Source organism: Mytilus californianus, unplaced genomic scaffold (genome assembly GCF_021869535.1).
Source record: "Mytilus californianus isolate M0D057914Y unplaced genomic scaffold, xbMytCali1.0.p SCAF_4, whole genome shotgun sequence".
Taxonomy (NCBI): Eukaryota; Metazoa; Mollusca; class Bivalvia; order Mytilida; family Mytilidae; genus Mytilus; species Mytilus californianus.
In genome coordinates this window covers 487905-513012 of record NW_026262690.1, presented here as the reverse complement: position 1 = coordinate 513012, position 25108 = coordinate 487905, and the positions used below count along the sequence as shown (strand labels likewise).

The 25108-nt window shown below is 33.3% G+C and overlaps 1 protein-coding gene and 1 long non-coding RNA gene across 3 annotated transcripts in view; one reads left to right on the top strand and one right to left on the bottom strand.

Moving 5' to 3' along the window:
* LOC127737233 (uncharacterized) overlaps positions 1 to 25108 on the top strand; it is a 50868-nt gene that overhangs the window by 8575 nt on the left and 17185 nt on the right. For both annotated transcript variants that reach the window (XR_007999282.1, XM_052247771.1), the window contains exon 2: positions 17605 to 17852. Coding sequence is in view for 1 of the 2 variants with exons in the window: in XM_052247771.1 (XP_052103731.1) it covers positions 17605 to 17852 (248 nt within the window). In the remaining variant the exon portion in view is untranslated. The remainder of the gene's footprint in view (positions 1 to 17604; positions 17853 to 25108) is intronic.
* LOC127737238 (uncharacterized) lies at positions 1244 to 16558 on the bottom strand. Its single transcript, XR_007999284.1, has 2 exons — positions 15714 to 16558; positions 1244 to 3629 (listed from the first exon to the last, which is right to left on the bottom strand). It is a non-coding gene; the product is annotated as an uncharacterized LOC127737238 (long non-coding RNA).

Here is a 25108-nt window from a genome sequence, read left to right as displayed (position 1 = left end):
TGTTCGTTGGGTTAATTTCCTATAACTACGAATTTTCGTTTTTTTTTTTCATCAGATTTGCCCGAATTGTCTATTCTGTTAACTCCATGTAGACCCTCATACGCAATGTTTTGTCTTTTTTTTACCACGAATATTTATATTTGTCAACAAATTAGACAACTTATTTAGTTATTTTTTGTATGTCGAGGATAGCTTCAATGTAATTAATAATCGATCTCTCATCGCTCCCGTTTTCTGATATCTTGTCAAGTTGATTTCCAAATGTTTTTTTTTTTTATTTAAGAATTGAATGCTTCTTTTTGTAACTTCATTTGGGTGTAAAAGCGTTGGCCGAAGTACCTTTTGTATGAAGCGCGGAAGCGCTTCATTCTAAAAATGTGCGCACGGTCAATGCTTTTACACCCCTATGAAGTTACAAAAAGAAGCATCCAATACTTATAATTACATTGTTAATTAGCTAGGATCATGAAAACACGATTTTTATCATTTTTATACGACCGCAAAAAAATTTTTGTGGTCGTATATTGGTATGACGTTGGCGTCGTCGTCGTCCGGCGTCGTCGTCGTCGTCGTCGTCGTCGTCGTCCGGCGTCGTCTGGCGTCGTCCGAAGACACATTGGTTTTCGCACTCTAACTTTAGTTTAAGTGAATGGATCTTTATGAAATTTTACCACAAGGTTCAATACCACAAAAGGAAGGTTGGGATTGATTTTGGGGGTTATTGTAATAACAGTAAAGGAATTAGGGGCCAAAAAGGGGCCAAAAATAAGCATTTTTGTAACTTCCAGACATAACTTGTGTGTTAGTGTATGGATCTCTCTGACATTGTACCACAAGGTTCCATATCACTAAAGGAATGCTGGGATTGATTTTGGGGGTAATTGCCTCCAAATTTTAGGAATTAGGGGCCAAAAAAGGGGCAAAAAACAAGCATTTTTCTAGTTTCATGACAATAACTTGTGTGTAAGTGTATGGATCTTTCTGAAATTGTACTACAAGGTTCCATATCACAAAGGGAAAGCTGGGTTTGAGTTTGGGGGTAATTGCCCTAAACGTTTAGGAATTTGGGGCCAAAAAGGGGCCAAAAAACACATTTTTTTCTAGTTTCCAGACAATAACTTGTGTTCAAGTGTATGGATCTCTCTGAAATTGTACTGCAAGGTACCATACCACAAAGGGAAGGCTGGGATTGAGTTTGGGGGTGATGAATCATAATGGGGGTTCAAAAATTTTTGGGGGGGGATTTATTTTTTTTTCCTTTTTTTTTTTTTTTCCTTTTTTGTTTCTTTTAAAATTTTCCATTTTAAGTTGGTTATTTCTGATTTATATTTAAAATCAAATAATAATGATATGGTAGGAGATACACACCAAACAGGATGTGTAAATTATTATATAATAAGTATTGTGCAATAGCAAGAAATTTTCAATTGCACAGTATTGCACAATAGCAAGAAATCTTCAATTGCACAGTATTGCGCAATAGCAAGAAATCTTCAATTGCACAGTATTGCGCAATAGCAAGAAATATCCAATAGCACAATATTGCGCAATAGCAAGAAATTGTCAATTGTACAGTATTGCGCAATAGCAAGAAATATTTAATAGCACAGGATTGTGCAAAAGAAGATACTTCCTATAAATTGCTTATTTCTTGACCAATTTCAATGGGGTTTTATTCTTGATTTCATGGGGTTCTTTAATATGCTGAATCTAACCGTGTATTTAGTTTTTGGATATTGGGCCCCGTTTTTAAATTGGTCCACATTGAGGTCCAAAGGGTCAGAAAATTAAGCTTTGTTTGATTTCATCAAAAATTGAATTATTGGGGTTCTTTGATATGCCGAATCTAACTGTGTATTTAGATTCTTAAATTTTGGTTCCATTTTCAAATTGGTCTACATTAAGGTCCAAAGGGTCCAAAATTAAACTTAGTTTGATTTTAACAAAAATTGAATTCTTAGGGTTCTTTGATATGCTGAATCTAAACATGTATTTAGATTTTTGATTATGGGCCCAGTTTTCAAGTTGGTCCAAATCGGGGTCCAAAATTAAACTTTGTTTGATTTCAACAAAAATTGAATATATGGGGTTCTTTGATATGCTGAATCTAACCATGTATTTAGATTTTTGATTTTTGTGCCCCGTTATCAACTTTGTCCACATTGAGGTCAAAAGGGTCCAAAATTAAACTTTGTTTGATTTCATCAAAAATTGAATTATTGGGGTTCTTTGATATGCCGAATCTAACCGTGTATTTAGATTCTTAATTTTTGGTTCCGTTTTCAAATTGGTCTACATTAAGGTCCAAAGGGTCCAAAATTAAACTTAGTTTGATTTTAACAAAAATTGAATTCTTAGGGTTCTTTGATATGCTGAATCTAAACATGTATTTAGATTTTTGATTATGGGCCCAGTTTTCAAGTTGGTCCAAATCGGGGTCCAAAATTAAACTTTGTTTGATTTCAACAAAAATTGAATATATGGGGTTCTTTGATATGCTGAATCTAACCATGTATTTAGATTTTTGATTTTTGGGCCCCGTTATCAACTTTGTCCACATTGAGGTCAAAAGGGTCCAAAATTAAACTTTGTTTGATTTCATCAAAAATTGAATTATTGGGGTTCTTTGATATGCCGAATCTAACCGTTTATTTAGATTCTTAATTTTTGGTTCCGTTTTCAAATTGGTCTACATTAAGGTCCAAAGGGTCCAAAATTAAACTTAGTTTGATTTTAACAAAAATTGAATTCTTAGGGTTCTTTGATATGCTGAATCTAAACATGTATTTAGATTTTTGATTATGGGCCCAGTTTTCAAGTTGGTCCAAATCGGGGTCCAAAATTAAACTTTGTTTGATTTCAACAAAAATTGAATATATGGGGTTCTTTGATATGCTGAATCTAACCATGTATTTAGATTTTTGATTTTTGTGCCCCGTTATCAACTTTGTCCACATTGAGGTCAAAAGGGTCCAAAATTAAACTTTGTTTGATTTCATCAAAAATTGAATTATTGGGGTTCTTTGATATGCCGAATCTAACCGTGTATTTAGATTCTTAATTTTTGGTTCCGTTTTCAAATTGGTCTACATTAAGGTCCAAAGGGTCCAAAATTAAACTTAGTTTGATTTTAACAAAAATTGAATTCTTAGGGTTCTTTGATATGCTGAATCTAAACATGTATTTAGATTTTTGATTATGGGCCCAGTTTTCAAGTTGGTCCAAATCGGGGTCCAAAATTAAACTTTGTTTGATTTCAACAAAAATTGAATATATGGGGTTCTTTGATATGCTGAATCTAACCATGTATTTAGATTTTTGATTTTTGTGCCCCGTTATCAACTTTGTCCACATTGAGGTCAAAAGGGTCCAAAATTAAACTTTGTTTGATTTCATCAAAAATTGAATTCTTGGGGTTCTTTGATATGCTGAATCTAACCATGTATTTAGATTTTGGATATTGGACCATAATAGGTGAATGTCCAATTTAAAATTTTTAAGTTCTTAGACCACATTCAATCTGTGTTAGAAACCTATGCTGTGTCAAATATTTAATCACAATCCAAATCCAAAGCTGTATCAAGCTTGAATGTTGTGTCCATACTTGCCCCAACTGTTCAGGGTTCGACCTCTGCGGTCGTATCAAGCTGCGCCCAGCGAAGCATTTTATTTTATTTAATTTGCCTGTGCACTTTACTGTTGGATCTCGTGTCATCATGAATGATAAATTTCATTGTGTAATGAAGTTGATTAAGGAATAACGCGAGATTTCAGTTAGCCACTAAGAATAACGTATTATAATGAAACATACATCTAATGTAATTATATATTTGTACCACTTATTTTATATTCAGATTATAAAAATAATCCCGAATACAAGTACTCCAAATCCCTGATAGCCCCCCTGAAACACCATACCTATATCAATTTAATTAATTCTTAAGACAACCATTTAACTTCAAAGGGGTGGGTGACTGCTTTTTTCCCCTCATAAAATCATATTCTGATCCCCAATTTGATGAGAGAAAAAAATATTTTGGTCAGGCAGATGACAAAAAAAATATTCTGAATTCCAGATTTCCCCATACCGTTTATTTTGAGAAAAAAATTGCTTGGTAACAGTGGGGAATAACGTTGTGTTCCAAATGATTTCTGACTCAGACCAAACCCCCTAACCCCTTGAATTTAAATGTTGCTCCTATACGCGTTACTATCATGAATTTTCTATGTTTCATGTATATTTCAGGTCAGGTCCCAGGACATACGCTGTGTTCAAAATTATAAAAACGTAGAAAATTTATGATTCGTGTACTTGTAATATGTCTCAAGAAAATGGATTGAATTAAGTACTATAATCATTTTTTTTATTTATACAAAAATACACAAAGGCAATGAAAACCGTGTGTGCGCCAAGAACGGTCAATACGTATGACAACTCGGGGGCTGATTTAGGGGGGTGGGATGGGGGCAGGTTGTCCAGGTCCCTCCTTATGAAACTACATATTTGGTTAATTCAGACTTTTATTTGCACCTACCCTAATAATTCAGTCGTCATATTCCGCTGATCTACGATTACTTCATTAACAAGTATATAGGAGAAATCGATTACGGGGAGAGACTGAATTTTTCGGGTTTAGTTCAACTCCGACCTTCTTTAGTTTGTACAATATAGCAAGTCTATTTAATCCATTTCTCCGCTGTTTTCGTTATATATAGCACTTTCGTCATATTTAGGCTAGGTCTCAAAGAGTGGGTCATAGATATAAACATATCTAGAAAAATGCTGTGAAGGTAATATCTTGGATGTGCCAACTAATAAACGTGTCAACGCTGTACCATAGGATTTGTATAGTAATATGAAATTTCAGGGTATTGGTGCATGGTCAAGTGGTTAATTAAACTTGGATTATCAATGAGCGAGAATTAATGGCCATTTTAAATCAATCATAAGATAATGGTGATTGCACTTTTTTATTATTATTAAATAATGAAAGCTTTTTCAGAGGGACGTAAAAGGGGGCGTTCCTGCACGGAAGAACGCGAAATAACATTGCCATTTCACGATGAACGAACAATTAAAAATGTCTTGCACGTTGATCTTTTTACCGATTTCACGAAACACGGTGAATAACGAACCTGTTTTCACAGCTGCACGTGAAATAAAAATGGCAAAACAAGTTGCACGATTATAACCCTTTACCACCCTCTTTTCAGATATAGGGAGTGACGGACAAAGTTTTAACTCTTAATGAAAGTGTTCTTTAATTCATAAGTAATAAAACATAAAATTAAAGGCAAGTTAGGCCCTTCTGTCAAACGGGAAAGATGCGCTTGAAAATTAAGTGGCTGGGTACCAGTCTTCACGATAAACTTTTGAATCCACAAGCCGGAAGCTCAATTTTACGAACATTTAAGTTGGAATCTGTTGGCATGTAGAGAAGAATTTTACAAGCCCCAAAACAATTCTGTACGCCATGGCTGTAGGACTCGTGGTTAAGCTCGAAGACTGGGGTACGAATTAATTTTAATAGTAGTTCACCATGCAAGACCGAATGTATAAATACAATATAGTTTTAAATATAGTGTGGCAGAAGCGGATTTAGAAGGGGCAGGTCCCCCCTTTTCTGGAAAAAAAAATTTGGTTGATTATGTAGGGAATCACTGAAGCATGACTAGAGCGAGCCCCCTTTTAGGCAGCCAATGCATATGAAAATTTCTGGATCCGCCACTGGTGTGCTAGCTAATAAATGATATATTTTTTACTACTTTTATTTTTTTTAATCCTTGGTCCGTCTATGTGAAATAATCTAAGTTTCATCAGGTACTCACGCGGAGAAATAAAATATTGAAGTGGTTTGAGTACCGATAAATTAAATGTCTCCTTGGTAGCTGGTATCCCTTGAGGGATTAATAAATTGAACTCAGGCCATAAAAAAGAATATGTTTGTTTGCCCTAACCCTACCTATCCAGAAAAAAGCTGCTGCTAAAAATCTTTTATTGCCCTGATTTGAAAAGTTTTTTTTAAATCAGATAGTCCTGTATACTAAAACATATCTGATACTTCAACTTCTCTTTGCCGAAAAAAGAAAGAAAATGCCTGCCTACCTACCTACCTACCTACCCACTGTCTCTACCTTTGGGTAGGGTTTGGGCAAACTAAAATATTTTTTTAGTGTGGCCTCATGTGTGTCGGAATAGGTATAATAAATATATTTCATTTTACAGTATTTTAGTTTTTATGATTATCAATCAACTTATGGTACGGTAATAACTTTTATTTTTGTTTTTTTTTTATTTTTCTTTTGTGTCAATTTCAATTTGTCCTCGTTCTGTGAACAAAATAACACGGCTACACATTTTAAAAGACAAAACACAATTATAATTCGATCAACACTTTGACTTATTATACTAACTTAGCATAAAAAACCCAGATAAACGAGATGCATGCTCCAGATATTCTATAGAATTTTTAATTCACCAGTAAATCAGAAAATTATGTCCATCTTCAACATTTCTTTTTTCATTTGATGTGTGTTATATCATTTTGAATATCTTACAATGCACATAAAAAAAGACTAGGTTTTTGCGATGTCCAATATTACGTGCGATGATGCGTAGCTGCATGGTAGATACTACATGAATTACATCATTTTGATTATCTTTGAAATCACTCACACGTGGCGGTGTACACATAACACACAATATATAGACAATAATAGTGCATTGACTTGACATATCAACGATATAAGGATGAGGCTTAGAAACGGGGAAATGCGAGGCTCTGCCGAGCTTTTTCCCCGTTTCGGGCCGAATCCTTATATCGTTGATATGTCAAGTCAATGCACTATTATTGTCTTTATACTGCAATCTAAAAAAAGCATTTTCAATTGTTGTTTAATGTGTTAATGTTATTATTTGATTTAAATATTGGAAAACTTTCCCCTTTTATAAAAAGGCCTCATACCATGCAGGCGGAGAAATATACAACACAATGAAATGTACATTACCTGTTGAAACCCGCAATCGATGGTGAACGAATTTGTTTGAGAATGAACTAAAATATCAACAATTAATAAGCATAAAACATAATGATTTATAGTTTGCAAACCAAAAATATTAACAAGTGAAATATGTTTTGCAAACTATAAATTGCAAAAGAAATAAGTTTGAGTCGTTGTATACATTGGAAACAAGAACAGGTTGAATAAGTCGTATGAATAATTAATTATAATTTCGGCAATTTCTATTTAAATATTCATGAGGAAAAGTGATATCAGGTCAGTGACTGTATATGACATAGAAATATACGGTCAACGCATTTTGACTGCTCAAATAGAACGAGTGCAGTATAAATTAAAATTCTGTATGACATGTCACGAAGAGGAGTCGAGATATATGCGACATATTTTATTATATGTCCTCACAAAGGTGGTCTATTTCACATGTTTTCGGACATTAAATCTATTTCTTGTGTGACAGTTTGCTGACTGTTAATGTTCATCATAACCTTTTCGCAAATAGGGCCGTATTTACACTACAAATTTCACTCTGAGTACAGACAAACATGTGCATCTTGAAAATTTTTAGAGTATTGGGTGGGGGGGGGGGGGTAGGACCTTTATCGGGACTCCGGGATCGGGTGTTTTTAAGCTCGGGATTTCGGGATCCGGGAATTCTTTTTTCGAATTTCGGGATGTCGGGATTTACATTTTTTTAAATTCGGGACCTCGGGATTCCATGTTTTTAAGCCCGGGATTTCGGGATCAGGACCCCTCCTACCCCCCTCAGTATGGCAGGACCTAGATAAATAAAATTTAAATGCATTTTAAGTTTCAGAATATTGAAAACTTTACTAGATTTTGCTATTCATTTTTTTCGTTCCTGCAGAAGGTGCCAAAATAAACTAAGGTGGAGAGAATCGGAGACGTTAAGGGCTTGAATAATTCGAGTTAGGTAATTACATGGTCCGAGGACACAGTTATCGTTCTTTGGTTTTTGTTTACCTAAAGTCGTGGTGTGAACAGTGTGTAACTAGCATTTTTTTTTTATAATACACTTTCCCAATTTATTTCTTGATATCTAATGCATGAAATTTTATGTAAGTGGATGAAATTACATATTAAAAAAAATTGGGTGCTGAATCTTTATGTTAACAGAGACATATAAATTGTATTATATGTCTCTGATGTTAAGTAGTGATTTGGTCCAGTTAAAAAAGGTCAAATATTAGTACGTCTGAAGCTGTCTAACTGAATTTGAGACCCCCTTAACACAGAATTGTCAATAATATGAGTTATCTAGAGCGTTAATACGTTACAATTGACTTGGAAAGAGCCGATTTTTAAATTGAATTGATTAATTCAAAAGGCTTGGGCAAATAACATTTGAGAACGTAACTTTATAGCAAGGAACTATAGCGTATGCAGATTTTCTTTGAACACATACGAGGGTCTTGAATATTGGGGGAAAGGGGTGTCTTTCAATCCTGTTTGTCTTTTAATTTGTAAGTCATTTTTTCTCTATTCTTCATATTTTTCTCTATTCCTTATTTTCTTGGCGTCTATTTTCTTCACTTTATTTGGCCCTTTGTTGTGCACTTTTTGTCCATTTATATTCTCTATTCTTCTATAAATCCTATCCAGACCCTCATAAACATACACAATCAATATGTTCCGCTCCTAACCCCAGTTGACATGGATATAGACAATTGTCATCCATGGGGTTTTTCTCATCTGTTGTGATGATATAACATTGCTAAACGAGTCCGTTATAAAAAAAGATGTGGTAAGATTGGCAATGAGACAACTCTCCACAAGAGACCAAATGACACAGAAATTAACAACTATAGGTCACCGTACGGCCTTCAACAATGAGCATAGCATATACCGCATAGCCAGCTATGAAAGGACAAAATACTAGGAGTCCATTACTTCTGATATTACATATAGATATATGATTAATGTATAAATACGCAATCACGTATACGTCCGATGCTAAATTGTTGGCTTTGTTGGAAGGCAAAATATTTAGCCCTATACTGACTGGAACTAGTATATACAACTGAAAACTAGATAAATAATGAAAATCAAGGAATCAATACATGCTATAACAGCAAATCTGAACGAAACCAAAACGCATATTGATAAATTATAAATATACAACTTGCATTTCAGCAACTGTTTTGTTAGTAATTATTTATGATGCAATTCGTGAATAAATTATCCTACACAGTGGAACAAATGGGAAGTCAAAATACGTTAATTTCTGGATTAATACTTCTGCAAAGACGATGTCATTATATTGTTTCAATAAACCGACTTAAATAAAAATCAAATTATAACTTTGTAATGATTATAAATGTTTACCTTTTGAAATAAATTTTGATATATTGAATATAGATACAGAAAAAATGAACTCAAATGTTTTATTTGCATGTATTGTATGACGTATTTAATAACATCTATGTGTAAAGAAACGTTTGAATTGCCCGATCTTTTTGTAAAGCATGCTATTTTGACGATTACGAATTCAGACTCTGACACTAAGAAAAATCTTATTAGAATAAAAAAAAAAATTCTGATCGGCCGTATATAAACCTCCCATCACTTTATTCATATCACATATCAATTTAAAAAAATTCGCAACGATGTCAAAATAGAAAGGCTGACCAAAATGTTCAACTTGCGGCTAATGATTGACAGGTATGATTAGACCTTGAGGCTCTTGTGGGGAACGTGGTGTCTAAAGTAAAAAGAAGATTATTCAATTATTTATTTTAGGACTCGTACGATATGTCGATCTGATATGGAAAATTGTGAGTTTCTTTTAATAGCACAAAGAAATAAGACGATAGAAGGGTAACAATTTTGTAACCATAAACGAATGACTCGTATTTATAATTTACGGGACTGATTGTATCGAAAGTTTGATGAAAACATTCGATTTCAAACCTTCTTGGTTGGAATGAACATGTTCGATGTATATGCAAATAGGTCTTTATTATATAATGTATTTAAATTATCTTCATCAAATACAATACAATATATAACATGTATCTATGATATCCTCCATAAAGAGTAAATATCTGTACAGGTAAAATTTAATTCTGATCAATCGGGTACAGATTGAATTATTTACGACCTTCCACTTGTATTGTACAAGGAATATCACAGCAGGTGTTAATTACACTAGGACAAGTGTCAAATCAGTATGACATCTTGCCGGATAACTGCATCTTCAGTAAAAAGACTCTATTAGTACAGGAACTGATTTCTTTTCTAAACATGACAATAAAGAAGAATTTTATAAGGTGAGAATATTTGTAGTTGTGTATTGCAAAGTTACCACGTGTATTCATCCTGTTCATTGGTCACATTAAAATAGATTTTTCTTTATTGAACAATTACCAAATTCGATATTTAAATCGTAAGTAACTTTATTATCTCGACTGAAAAGAGTAATAAGACAGTTTTGTTTATCTGACTGTAAACATTGTATATATCACAACGAGCTATTAATAACCGTCGCTCACGCACCAGTAGTTCTATTGACGACTCAATACACACCAGTTTTATCGGACCAACGGCTAATTCCCGTCGACACTGTGTAATGGATTATGTAAACATCTATATACAACGATCTATTAATAACCGTCGCTCACGCATCACTGGTTCTATCAATGACTCAATACACACCAGTTTTATCGGACAAACGGCAAATTCCCGCCGACACGGTAAATCTCCGGATGACATGCATAATTTTCTGTGACACAGCAAATTTACGATGAACCTCTAATTATTTTCCGTTCCGCGCAGATTATCCAAAAATCGCGGTCATTTGCCAAATAGGTCTACCAGTGCTTATTACCACAAAACACAGATCAAGTTTGAATTTGGGTAGTGTCACTTTAGCCATTATTGAGTTATGCCCCTTTATAAATGGAAAAATTGCTTTATCTTCCTTTGTCCATGATTATAGTTGAATCAACTACAATTAATACTTTATACAATGCAATGTTGAATTTTGACTTCCACTGATAAAACACACATCAAGTTGAATTTGGGTAGTGTCACTTTAGCCATTATTGAGTTATGCCCCTTTATAAATCGAAAGATTGCAAAATGTTTAGTTTCCATTCTGTAACTTAAGTTTGCCCCAACCAAACATTATGAAACCTATACACAATATTCATTACCACAAAACTAAGATCAAGTACAAATTTTTTGTTTCCGTTTCTAACTTTAGTTTGCCTCAACCAAATGTTATGAAACTTATACACAATGCTTATTACTACAAAAATATCTAAGTATCTATGGAACAGATGAGCATGCGTAATTGCATATCGAGCAGATGAATACAAACCAACTAATTGTGATACATGTCTTATCAATATATTCTGAGGCTTTAAAACATTATTTGAAATTTCAATAATTTTCTGTATTGTATCTTCAGGTAGGAAAACTCTAAACAAAACTGAGTCTATTATGTATCCCAAAAATGTAATCCTCTGTGATGGGATAAATACAGATTTTTCCATATTTATATTAAAACCAACTGACTGAATGAATTGTTGGACTTTCTTTGTGTTAATAACACTTGTAGAAAAACTTTCAGCTTGTAATAAAGAGTCGTCAATATAAAAGTATGAATCTATTCCTATACTTCGAATGTGGGAAAATATGACCTTCAAAATTTTTGTGAAAACTCTGGGAGCAGATGCTAATCCAAAAGGTAAACACTGAAAAGCATATAATTTACCATCCCAAACAAATTTTAAAAATTTTCTGTCTGATTCCTTAATTGGAACTGAAAAATATGCATCAGTCAAATCAAGGGATGTAAAAAAGTTCCCTTTTTGTATTCCTTTCAAGATTAAATCTAAATTCTCTTGTTTGAAATGATGATAAGTGACAAATTCATTTAATTGTCTAAGGTTAATGACAGGACGAAATTTTCCACTTTTCTTTTTTTACCAAAAACAAATTTGAAATAAATTCACCATCTTCATGACAGACTTCTTTTATTGCACCTTTTGATAACAATTCTGAAACTTCTTCCTGAATTAAATTAATTTCAGTATCATTGAACTTAATAGGTGTAGGAATTTTTCCTTGAAAAGGCTTTATCAAACTCAATTTTATGCCCCATCACAGTTGACAAAACCCATTTGTCATGTGTTAAAGTTTTCCATTTAGAAATAAATTTTTTAAGTATACCAGCAGTTTTTATTTTTCTACTGCTTACCTTTAATACTTGTTGAATTTTTGTCGAGCCTTCGACTTTTGTCGAAAAAGCGAGACATAGCGATCCTACATTCCGTCGTCGTCGTCGGCGGCGTCCACAAATATTCACTCTGTGGTTAAAGTTTTTGAAATTTTAATAACTTTCGTAAACTATCCTGGATTTCTACCAAACTTGGACAGAAGCTTGTTTATGTTCATAATATTATATTCAAAAGTAAATTTTGTAAAAAAAAAATTCCATTTTTTCCGTATTTTACTTATAAATGGACTTAGTTTTTCTGCCAGGAAACATTACATTCACTCTGTGGTTAAAGTTTTTGAAATTTTAATAACTTTCTTAAACTATCCTGGATTTCTACCAAACTTGGAAAGAAGCTTGTTTATGATCATAAGATAGTATCCAGAAGTAAATTTTGTAAAAAAAAAAATCCATTTTTTCCGTATTTTACTTATAAATGGACTTAGTTTTTCTGCCAGGAAACATTACATTCACTCTGTGGTTAAAGTTTTTAAAATTTTAATAACTTTCTTAAACTATCCTGGATTTCTACCAAACTTGGAAAGAAGCTTGTTTATGATCATAAGATAGTATCCAGAAGTAAATTTTGTAAAAAAAAAAATTCTATTTTTTCCGTATTTTACTTATAAATGGACTTAGTTTTTCTGCCAGTTAACATTACATTCACTCTGTGGTTAAAGTTTTTAAAATTTTAACAACTTTCTTAAACTATCCTGGATTTGTACCACACTTGGACAGAAGCTTGTTTATGATCAAAAGCTAGTATCTAGAAGGAAATTTTGATAAAATTTTGTTCCATTTTTTCCGTATTTTACTTATAAATGGACTTAGTTTTTCTTCCAGTCAACATTACATACAGTCTGCAGTTTAAGTATTTAAAACATTTATTAGATTCATAAATTATCCTGGATTTTTACCAAACTTGGACAGAAGCTACTTACAATCAAAAGATAGTATAGAGAGGAATATTCTTATTTATTTTTTTCCACATTTTTGTTGAGCCTGCGATTAACAGTAAAAGTAGGCGAGACACTGGGTTCCGCGGAACCCTTACAAATTTTTTCTGGCAGTAACCTCTTCCTTGGCCTCTGTTTGAGTATGGAACTCTTTGATTTCCATGTCCTCTGGAGTATCCTCGTCTCCCTAAAAAACGACCTTGTGACTGATTGTAAGGGTATCGGCCTCTGCCACCTCTGTTACTATAACTTCTCCCTGAGATGTTTTTGTTTATCTTATTCACTTCATTTATTTGATTTAACTTCTTTCCAATTTCATCACCAAAAAGATTGGTACCAATTTCTTCATTCTTGTTACACAACTGGTGGAATTTTCTGTCTATGTATGGTTTGAGCATTAGCTTCCTTTTAACCGACAACTCAAAATGAGTATTACAAAGAACAGTCATAGCTTTAGACACAGCTTCTCTCATCAACTTTATGTCAGGTTTTTATACGACCGCAAATATATTTGGTATATTGGTATGACGTTGGCGTCGTCGTCGTCGTCGTCTGGCGTCGTCCGAAGACACATTGGTTTTCGCACTCTAACTTTAGTTAAAGTGAATGGATCTCTATGAAATTTTACCATAAGGTTCAATACCACAAAAGGAAGGTTGGGATTGATTTTGGGGGTTATGGTACAAACAGTTAAGGAATAAGGGGCAAAAAAGGGGCCAAAAATAAGCATTTTTGTAACTTCCAGACATAACTTGTGTGTTAGTGTATGGATCTCTCTGACATTGTACCACAAGGTTCCATATCACACAGGGAATGCTGGAATTGATTTTGGGGGTAATTGCCTCTTAATATTAGGAATTAGGGGCCAAAAAAGGGGCAAAAAACAAGCATTTTTCTAGTTTCATGACAATAACTTGTGTGTAAGTGTATGGATCTTTCTGAAATTGTACTAAAAGGTTCCATATCACAAAGGGAAAGCTGGAATTGAGTTTGGAGGTAATTGCCCAAAACGTTTAGGAATAAGGGGCCAAAAAGGGGCCAAAAATAAGCATTTTTCTAGTTTCCAGACAATAACTTGTGTTCAAGTGTATGGATCTCTCTGAAATTGTACCACAAGGTTCCATATCACACAGGGAATGCTGGGATTGATTTTGGGGGTAAAGAATCATTTTCCTTTTTTTTTCTTTTTTTCCTTTTTTTTTTCTTTTAAAATTTTCCATTTTAAGTTGGTTATTTCTGTTTTATATTTAAAAGCAAATAATAATGATATGGTAGGAGATACACCCACCAAACAGGATGTGTAAATTATTATATAATAAGTATTGTGCAATAGCAAGAAATTTTCAATTGCACAGTATTGCACAATAGCAAGAAATCTTCAATTGCACAGTATTGCGCAATAGCAAGAAATCTTCAATTGCACAGTATTGTGCAATAGCAAGAAATATCCAATAGCACAATATTGTGCAATAGCAAGAAATTGTCAATTGTACAGTATTGCGCAATAGCAACAAATATTCAATTGCACAGTATTGTGCAAAAGAAGATACTTCGTATAAATTGCTTATTTCTTGACCAATTTCAATGGGGTTTTATTCTTGAATTCTTGGGGTTCTTTAATATGCTGATTCTAACCGTGTATTAAGTTTTTGGATTTTTATGCCCCGTTTTTAAATTGGTCCACATTGATGGTCCAAAGGGTCCAAAATTAAACTTTGTTTGATTTCATCAAAAATTGAACTATTGGGGTTCTTTGATATGCCGAATCTAACCGTGTATTTAGATTCTTAATTTTTGGTTCCGTTTTCAAATTGGTCTACATTAAGGTCCAAAGGGTCCAAAATTAAACTTAGTTTGATTTTAACAAAAATTGAATTCTTAGGGTTCTTTGATATGCTGAATCTAAACATGTATTTAGATTTTTGATTATGGGCCCAGTTTTCAAGTTGGTCCAAATCGGGGTCCAAAATTAAACTTTGTTTGATTTCAACAAAAATTGAATATATGGGGTTCTTTGATATGCTGAATCTAACCATGTATTTAGATTTTTGATTTTTGGGCCCCATTATCAACTTTGTCCACATTGAGGTCAAAAGGGTCCAAAATTAAACTTTGTTTGATTTCAACAAAAATTGAATTCTTGGGGTTCTTTGATATGCTGAATCTAACCATGTATTTAGATTTTTGATTTTTGGGCCCCATTATCAACTTTGTCCACATTGAGGTCAAAAGGGTCCAAAATTAAACTTTGTTTGATTTCATCAAAAATTGAATTCTTGGGGTTCTTTGATATGCTGAATCTAACCATGTATTTAGATTTTGGATATTGGACCATAATAGGTGAATGTCCAATTTAAAATTTTTAAGCTCTTAGACCACATTCATTCTGTGTCAGAAACCTATGCTGTGTCAAATATTTAATCACAATCCAAATTCAGAGCTGTATCAAGCTTGAATGTTGTGTCCATACTTGCCCCAACTGTTCAGGGTTCGACCTCTGCGGTCGTATCAAGCTGCGCCCTGAGGAGCATTTTATTTAGTTTTCAGAATACCTGCCAGAGTTATCACAGGGATCATCCCGTATGCTAGAAGTCTCTGAAGATTCTGGAGACCTAAATCAGATGATTTTGTCTTGCGGTCTAAAAATTGCCATATTTCTGGGTTAACTGGCGGCACAACAAGGCTTTTGCAATTTGAGGGCACCTTCAGTTCATTGACCATTGACGAAACATCTGTTTTCTTTTTACAAATGTTGTCACAGACTTTAGAGATGGATTCACATACCTCTTCACCAAATCTTTCATCGCCTTCGAAAATACGGGGCAATTCATAATCAAAATCATTATTCTCATCTGAAGAGACTTCACTCTGATCATTACAGTTACCATCATCACTAAAGATAGAAAAGTTCCCATTCTCAATGTTATTGTTACATGTATCATAAACAGGATAATCAGACTCTTCTTCTTGGTCAGAATACTGATTATTGTGAATATTCTCAGTCCTAGCTGTCTCATTATTTTGTCTAGTTCTTTGCAGACTATTGTCTCTCTGTGTGTTCCCAGTAAGGGTGGACCTCAAAGAATCTGTCAACCCTTGAAATAATGATTTTATCAGTTCTGTATTGTCAGTTTTTGATTTTTTAGCCTTTGGTTTAGTAGTTTTTGTTTGTACTTTTGGTTTGGCTTTCTTTTTCATAGGGCTTACTGTTACTCTACTACCCGAGGGTATTTCAACTGATTCGGAAGTTTTACGTTTAAGGGCCTTGCCCTTTCCGCTATTCTTTACACTTTTTCCTTTTCTAGAGGTATTCTTCTCAGGAGACTTGACCGGTGCTTGTGTAGCGGCCATTTGCATTTCGAGTGTAACTACAGGTTCTTCCGGAATTTGCACGGTTTCAGCTCCGCTTTTCTGTGGGGTCGAAAACCCAGAAAAAGAAGCATCTATTTCTTCTTCAGATGCGAAAAGCTTTAAAACTTGCTCATCGTTAAGTTCATCATCAAAATTATCGTGGTCCGAGTCGGACTCACTGTCACTCAAACTATGACAACGTGACATTATTCAGTGTCGGATTTTTATATCTCGACCAAATTACTTTTTATCAATACCGAGTCGGTAAATTAAAGGTTAAGTAAATAATCTTAACAGAGTCTGTTAGATCTTTACAGGCGTGCTGCCTTTAAAATAAAGAGGACACTTACAGGTGTACCTCCACTTATATAGTACTGGTCAATTTAAAAACCAGCGAGCTGTGAAAAAAAGGCGTGCGACCTTCACATAAAGTAAAGGTGCAATTATTAACCCGAGCAAAGCCCGGGATTGTGAAATATAATGGATTTTTTTACTTTAGATGAACAATAATGAATAAGAAATGCTTTTGTGCAGTGGAAAATTATGCGATTAAGTGGAGTTGACTGTACTAATTTGTTAATTTTACAACTGTTCATTATAAAGGGAAGTAATATTGTTACCAAATATAGGCTCATTCAGAAAAAAACAATTAAAAATATTTTTTGTTAATGTTACATATTTGTATTGTTTATTGTTTATTTCTTGTATTTAGTAGCAGTCAGATTGTTTGATGGCTCAAATGAGGGAAAGTTTTTCCAGTGTTATTGTTTTGAATCATTACTTTATAAAAATTGAACATTAAATGGCACAATAATGAGAAAATCTTAAAACTCAAATAAGTAGAAGCAAGTCAGTAAAAAATCTCCAAACTTAACAGTTTTTGAGTCCACTACAACATGTATTTTTTCTTAAACTTTTGTGATTCAGGCTGACGAATGAACTTTTTTGGTAAAATCTTTGAAAAACAATTAGGTGATATTTACAAAATGTAAACATATGAAAATGTGATGAATGTTAACTCTCATTCCATTGCAGATGACATAATCAGACTTAACAGTCAGTCAGGGAGAGGTGGTAGAGGTCGTAGAAATCAAGGTCGTGGTGGGAGATCTGATAGAGGGGGTAGAGGAGGAAACAGACAAGACGATGGACTCAGAGGGACAAGATATGGAGGAGTACAGAAAGGCAGAGGGCAAAGAAATTTTAGAGGGTTAAAGAGAAACTTGGGTGCTAAAGCTTTACAGAGACAATTATCAGGAGTTAGTCCACTTAATAGACAAAAGGTAAACCAATTACTTATTGGTTAAATGCACCCTTATTTCCATAATGAGGACTTACAGATTAAGAATGCATTTTGTTCTGACTGACCAACATTTTGCCAAAGGACTGCATCTGGAAAAGGAATATTGTGGCCTGTTGACACATTTAAAAAAAGTAAGGAGATGTTGTGTGAACGTCAATGAGGCAACTATACACCAGAGACCAAAGGACTAGGAAGTGAACAACTATAGAATGGAAACACGGAATATAGGTCACCATTTAAACCCATACCATAAAGTAAGCTATAAAAGGCTCAATAGTTAGGTTGATATTTCTGGAATAGGAGTTTCCTATATAAAAGACCAGGATTTTTCCAATCCTTTCTAGATATTTTTTGACGTTTTGCTCCCATATTTTTTTATATTTTTTTTTTACATTTCTGTACGGACTTTGGCTTGAAATAAGGGAAATCTTGAAAATCTGTTGCAAACCCACAAAGGACCAGTATTTTTCCTCAATATTTCAATATAGAGTTTTTTGCAACTGCTACAAGAATCGCAGAAGCAAGAACATTCTGTTTCCAGCATCAGCAGTTTCAACAGTTGTAAATGTTTGTCACACAGGGAACTATATGGCTGTAATGATACACCTACCAATGATACGAAACAATACAAGGGTGACAATACGATACAATACAAGGGTCACAATACGATACATTTAGATACGATACATAATCAATACTTTGAATTAATACATGTACTCATGTAGTCTAATATACCAAACTACCTTTATTCTGTTTTTTTTTTGTGTTTAGTAAACCTGCTGTTCCTTTAGTGTAGCTGAAATACATAAAGATTTTAGATGTTTATTTATTCAACATTCAACAGCCATTTTCATAGAGACATTTAACAATTTGTAGTTTTGAGTGGCCAATAGAAAATTATAACTTCAAATTTATCAAGACTGGAACCGAACTGAAATATGGATGAAATAAATCAAAAATGGAACCAAACAAAAATATGGTGGTTCATTGTTTCTTCAGTGAATAGTTTCACCACTACTATATATGACTACAGGCAATCCATATCTCTGGGTTAACTATTTATTTACTTTAAAGATAAGGATGTATTCCTCTGACCTCTGGGTTAACAATTTATTTACTTTAAAGATAAGGATGTATTCCTCTGACCTCTGGGTTAACAGTTTATTTACTTTAAAGATAAGGATGTATTCCTCTGACCTCTGGGTTAACAGTTTATTTACTTTAAAGATAAGGATGTATTCCTCTGACCTCTGGGTTAACAGTTTATTTACTTTAAAGATAAGGATGTATTCCTCTGACCTCTGGGTTAACAGTTTATTTACTTTAAAGATAAGGATGTATTCCTCTGACGTTTTAGTCTTGTTGAAATCTCGTTCTGGAATTATTTCCAAAACATGTGATACAAGTGGAAAATATCAATGAATTTTAAAAATATCATAATCAAACTTAACTCTGTGAAAAAATTGTGTATTTACAATAAGTAGTTTTTATACGACCGCAAAAATAAAAAAAAATTTGGTCGTATATTGGTATCACGTTGTCGTCGTCTTCGTCAGCGTCGTCCGAAGACAGATGGTTTCCGGATAATAACTTTAGTATAAGTAAATAGAAATCAATAAAATTTTAACACAAGGTTTATAACCACAAAAGGAAGTTTGGGATTGATTTTGGAGGTTATGGTCCCAAAGGTTTAGGAATTGGGGGCCAAAAAAGGGGCCCAAATAAGCATTTTTGCAGTTTCCAGACAATAACTTGTGTTTAAGTGTATGAATCTCTCTGAAATTGTACCACAAGTTTCAATACAACAAAGGGATGGTTATGGGGGGTTATGGCTCAAACCATTTAGCAATTGGGGCAAAAAAGGGGGAAAACAAGGGTTTTTATGGTTAAAGGACAATTTAGACTATTTAAAAGCAGTGTAAGGGAGGTAATCCAATCCATTTAAAGAATACTATTGTATATATGTTTGATTACCTCCCTTACACTGCTTGTAAATTATGTATTAAGAAATGATGATTGTCTTGAGATGATTAGCTGTAAATTTATTTTTAGAAGTTACTATTTTAATTAATATTAATTTTAACCATGACTGTATGTCATTTTATATTTTAATATTTTATGATGTATTTAATTGAGCAGTTATGGTTGCAAACTCCATTAGAAATTTGAATTGAGATTATTTTTGGAATAAGGGAAAGGGGGAGTTGAAAAAATTTATTTTTGGGGGGGGGGGGGGGGGGGGGTAAATAAGAATTTGTGAGGGGGGAGATACAATTTTTTTCATTTCAGATTTCAGAAATTAAAAAGAAAATTTCTTCAAATATTTTTTTTAGGGGGGTTAATATTCAACAGGGAAAGGGGGAGTTGAAAAAAATGGGGGGGGGGGGGGGGGGTAAATAAGAATGTGTGGGGGGGGGGGGGGCTACAATTTTTCTCATTTCAGATTTCAGAAATTAAAAAGAAAATTTCTTCAAATTTTGCAACAGCATAGTCATGATAGTGTATTGCACAAAAGCAAAAAATTAAATATAAATTCAAATCATACAACCAATTTTAAGTTCTTTGACTAAACCTATTATGTGTCAAATATTTAATTACAATCCAAATTCAGACCTGTATCAAACGCGAATAATGTGTCCATTTTCCAGGGTTTAAGCTAGGATTTTGAGGGCTTTAGTCACTTTTGCGCGATATCAAAATCAACGTTATTTTGGGTAACAGCAAGGGACCAAGGATGTATTCATATTACTAGCTATACATCTTTGTCAGACTTTGAAGATCTAAGGCATCAATTTACTAGGCAGTAATTGCATGATTTGACTGATGTTTCACTAAAATATGAAGATTAGGATATAAGATCTGAAAATCTAGTTCAAAATTAAACTTCAATTAGTTTCAGGGGACGTTCCTGATCAACAAAAGTTGGGTTCCGTTTTTTGAAACCAGGAATCACAGTATAAACATGATAAATAAACTTGTTAAACTTTGTAAGACTATTACACTGCATAATCATTATCCTTATAAAACGTTTAAATCGATATTTTGAATTAATTTCTATAAAGTTGGAACCAAGGATTTGTAAAAATTCACATGGAACGATTCCAATAACTGTAAATTGTAAATTAATCGAGAATTGATCACGTTTACTTTCAATTTTCAAATGAAATGTAAACGGGAAGTGACAAGTAGATAATAAATTCAGAATGTATCAGGATTCATCTACGGATTGGTTCGTGTTTAAAAAAAGGCAGGAAATTATCATTTTTTTATTTCAATTTGCTTAGTAAGAACTATATTTGTCTCTCTCATTTATTTCGGCACTAAATTAATTTCTTATTTATCCTTTTAGTGTCTATAGGAATACTTTCACGCATGCGCAGTATATCGTAAAAGAAGCACCTGTTTGACTCGTTGATGATGATGGAAGGTTTTAACGTGAAAACCTTTCTGAACGTTTTGAATAAAGTTCTATCTTTTTAATCGAAATTGAAAGTTTTATATCAAAAATGACGAAAATACGATCATTTGACGGAACTACGACAAACGAACTGCAAATTATGATCGTTTTAGAAATATTGAAATTAAAAAGAGAACTGTCAGGGGGGAAACAATTTTGTTCAAATGACGAAACTAGGATAAACGAACTGCAAATTGTGGTCGTTGGCCTTCAGAAATATTGAAATTAAAATGCAGACTGACTAACTTTACTGGGGAAAATAATTAACCGGATTAGTGACCCATCCGATGGCGATAAGCGGATTAGCTGTAATCACAACTTTATAACACCTGTTGTAAATGTTAATTAGCTGAGGGTCATAAACTTGTCAGAAACATGTAGACAGGTAGATCTATAGCATTTTCATGCGAAAATATTTTTACACTTTCCAAATTTAAGTGACGAGATTGATTTGAAATACTTTCGTCATTTTGAAAACAGGTTTGTAAATAACGAAAGTGACGAGCGCTAGCAAAATCACTGCATTTTGACCGCAACTTTTCAGGGTTGGACATCTGCGGTCGTATCCAGCTGCGCTCAGCGAAGCAATTTATTGAGTAATAAAATTTTCAAATTTTATAAACAATCAAGTCAGTCTCATTAGCAAAAATGTTGAGAAAATGTATGAGGGGTACAAGAAATGATTTTACCAGAAACATGTACATCCCATATCAATTTTTTCTTTTCAAATTTCTCAGATATATATATATATATTTTTATACGCCCGCAAAAAATTTTTGAGACACATTGGTTTTCGCACTCTAACTTTAGTTTAAGTGAATGGATCTCTTTGAAATTTTACCATAAGGTTCAATACCACAAAAGGAAGGTGGGGATTGATTTTGGGGGTTATGGTACCAACAGTTAAGGAATTAGGGGCCAAAAATAAGCATTTTCTAGTTTCCAGACAATAACTGTGGAACGGTGTATGGATCTCTCTGAAATTATACTACAAGTTTCCATACCACAAAGGGATGGTTAGGATTTACTTTGGGGGGTTATGGCTCAAACCGTTTAGGAATTAGGGGCAAAAAAGGGGGAAAAACAAGGTTGTCCTGGTTAATGGACAAATACTTTAGTACAAAACATAATTTAAAGCAGTGTAAGGGAGATAAATCAAATACATCATTGAAATTATCTCCCTTACACTGCTTTTGAATTATGTATAAAGTAATGGTTAATGAACAATTAAGATAATTTAAAACAGTGTAAGGGAGGTAATCCAAATACAACATTTTGGTTACTTCCCTTACACTGCTTTTAAATTATGTTTAAAGAAATGCATATTTATAAAGGAAGACCAGTAAAAATATCTGCAAATGTTGCATCTTTTTTTTTTACAAAAAAATCCATATGAAAGATTTGACACTATATTTTAAATTCTATTATAAAATAGATTAAGTTAGCACTATGGTAAATTTAAATGGGTAATTATGGTTGCAAACTCCATTGGATATTTGAATTGAGATTATGACCATATCTTGAGGGAAAGAATTTTTTTGGGGGAAAAAAAGGTGGGGGGAGGGGGGGGGTTGTAAAAAGAAATTGTGGGGGGTCAATTTTTTCTCATTTCAGATTTTAGAAATTAAAAAGAATTATTCTTCAAATATTTTTTTTTTTTTCAAATTTCAAATATTGAAAAATTTCAAGAAGTAATCTTTAATTGCACAGTATGGCGCATTAGATTTGTAAAATCTTTGACCACATTTATTTATTTGTTATGCCGAATCTAACCATGTATTTAGATTTTTAATTTTGGGTCCAGTTTTCAAATTGGTCTACATTAAGGTCCAAAGGGTCCAAAATTAAACTTTGTTTGATTTTAACAAAAATTGAATATATGGGGTTCTTTGATATGCTGAATCTAAACATGTATTTAGATTTTTGATTTTTGGCCCAGTTTTCAAGTTGGTCCAAATTGGGGTCCAAAATTTAACTTTTTTTGATTTCAACAAAAATTGAATATATGGGGTTCTTTGATATGCTGAATCTAACCATGTATTTAGATTTTTTATTTGTGGGCCCCGCTATCAAATTGGTTCATATTGAGGTCAAAATGGTCCAAAATTAAACTTTGTTTGATTTCATCAAAAATTGAATTATTGGGGTTCTTTGATATTCCAAATCTAACCGTGTATTTAGATTTTTAATTTTGGGTCCCGTTTTTTAAATTGGTCTACATTAAGGTCCAAAGGGTCCAAAATTAAATTTAGTTTGATTTTAACAAAAATTGAATTCTTGGGGTTCTTTGATATGCTGAATCTAAACATGTGTTTAGATTTTTGATTATGGGCCCAGTTTTCAAGTTTATCTAAGTTGGGGTCCAAAATTAAACTTTGTTTGATTTCAACAAAAATTGAATATATGGGGTTCTTTGATATGCTGAATCTAACCATGTATTTTGATTTTGGACATTGGACCATAATAGGTAAATTAAAAAAATTCAAGTTCTTAGACCACATTCTTTCTGTGTCAGAAACCTATGCTGTGTCAAATATTTAATCACAATCCAAATTCAGAGCTGTATCAAGCTTGAATGTTGTGTCCATACTTGCCCCAACTGTTCAGGGTTCGACCTCTGCGGTCGTATCATGCTGCGCCCAGCGAAGCATTTTATTTCAATCATTTATAACAAAGAAGTTGAAATAATATGCTTTTTGTTCTAAAAAATGAGAAAAATCCCAAATTTACAAAATTGACAGCATGGTAAATTTGACACGAAAAAGCAACAAAATTTTATAAAGTTTTTTTATATTTAAAATTAAAACACCTACCTATAGTAATTGTCGACCTTGCAAATTTTGTTGCAGAAAGCTCAACATAGGGATAGTGATCCGGCGGCAGTGGCGGCGGCGTTAGCTAACTTCTTAAAAGCTTAATATTTCAGAAGGTAGAATACCTGGATCCTTCATACTTTGTATATAGATACCTAATGTTATGAAGTTTCCATCTGTCATATGTCCATTGTTCTTGACATCATTTTCATGGTTCAGTGACTACTTGAAAAAAAGTTAAGAATTTTAGTATTCTTAATTTCTCTCTTATTATGAGTAATAGGATAACTATATTTGGTATGTGCGTACCTTGCAAGGTCCTCATGCCTGTCAGACAGTTTTCACTTGACCTCAACCTCATTTCATGGATCAGTGAACAAGGTTAAGTTTTGGTGGTCAAGTCCATATCTCAGATACTATAAGCAATAGGTCTATTATATTTGGTGTATGGAATGATTGTAAGGTGAACATGTCCAACTGGCAGGTGTCATCTGACCTTGACCTCATTTTCATGGTTCATTGGTTATAGTTAAGTATTTGTGTTTTGGTGTGTTTTTCTTGTACTGTATGCAATAGGTCTACTGTTTGGTGTATGGAATGAGTGTAAGGTGTATATGTCCAACTGCCAGGTGTCATCTGACCTTGACCTCATTTTCATGGTTCATTGGTTAAAGTTAAGTTTTTGTGTTTTGGTCTGTTTTTCTTATACTGTATAAAATAAATCAACTATATTTGGTGTATGAAAATATTTTATGATGTACATGTCAGTCTGGCATGTTTTAATTTGACCTTGACCATGTTGACCTCATTTTTACGGTTCATTGCTCAAAGTTAAGTTTTTGATTTTGGTCTATTTTTCTAATACTTTCAGCAATAGGTCAACTATATTTGGATTATGGAATGATTGTAAGGTGTACATGTCCAACTGGCAGGTGTCATCTGACCTTGACCTCATTTTCATGGTTC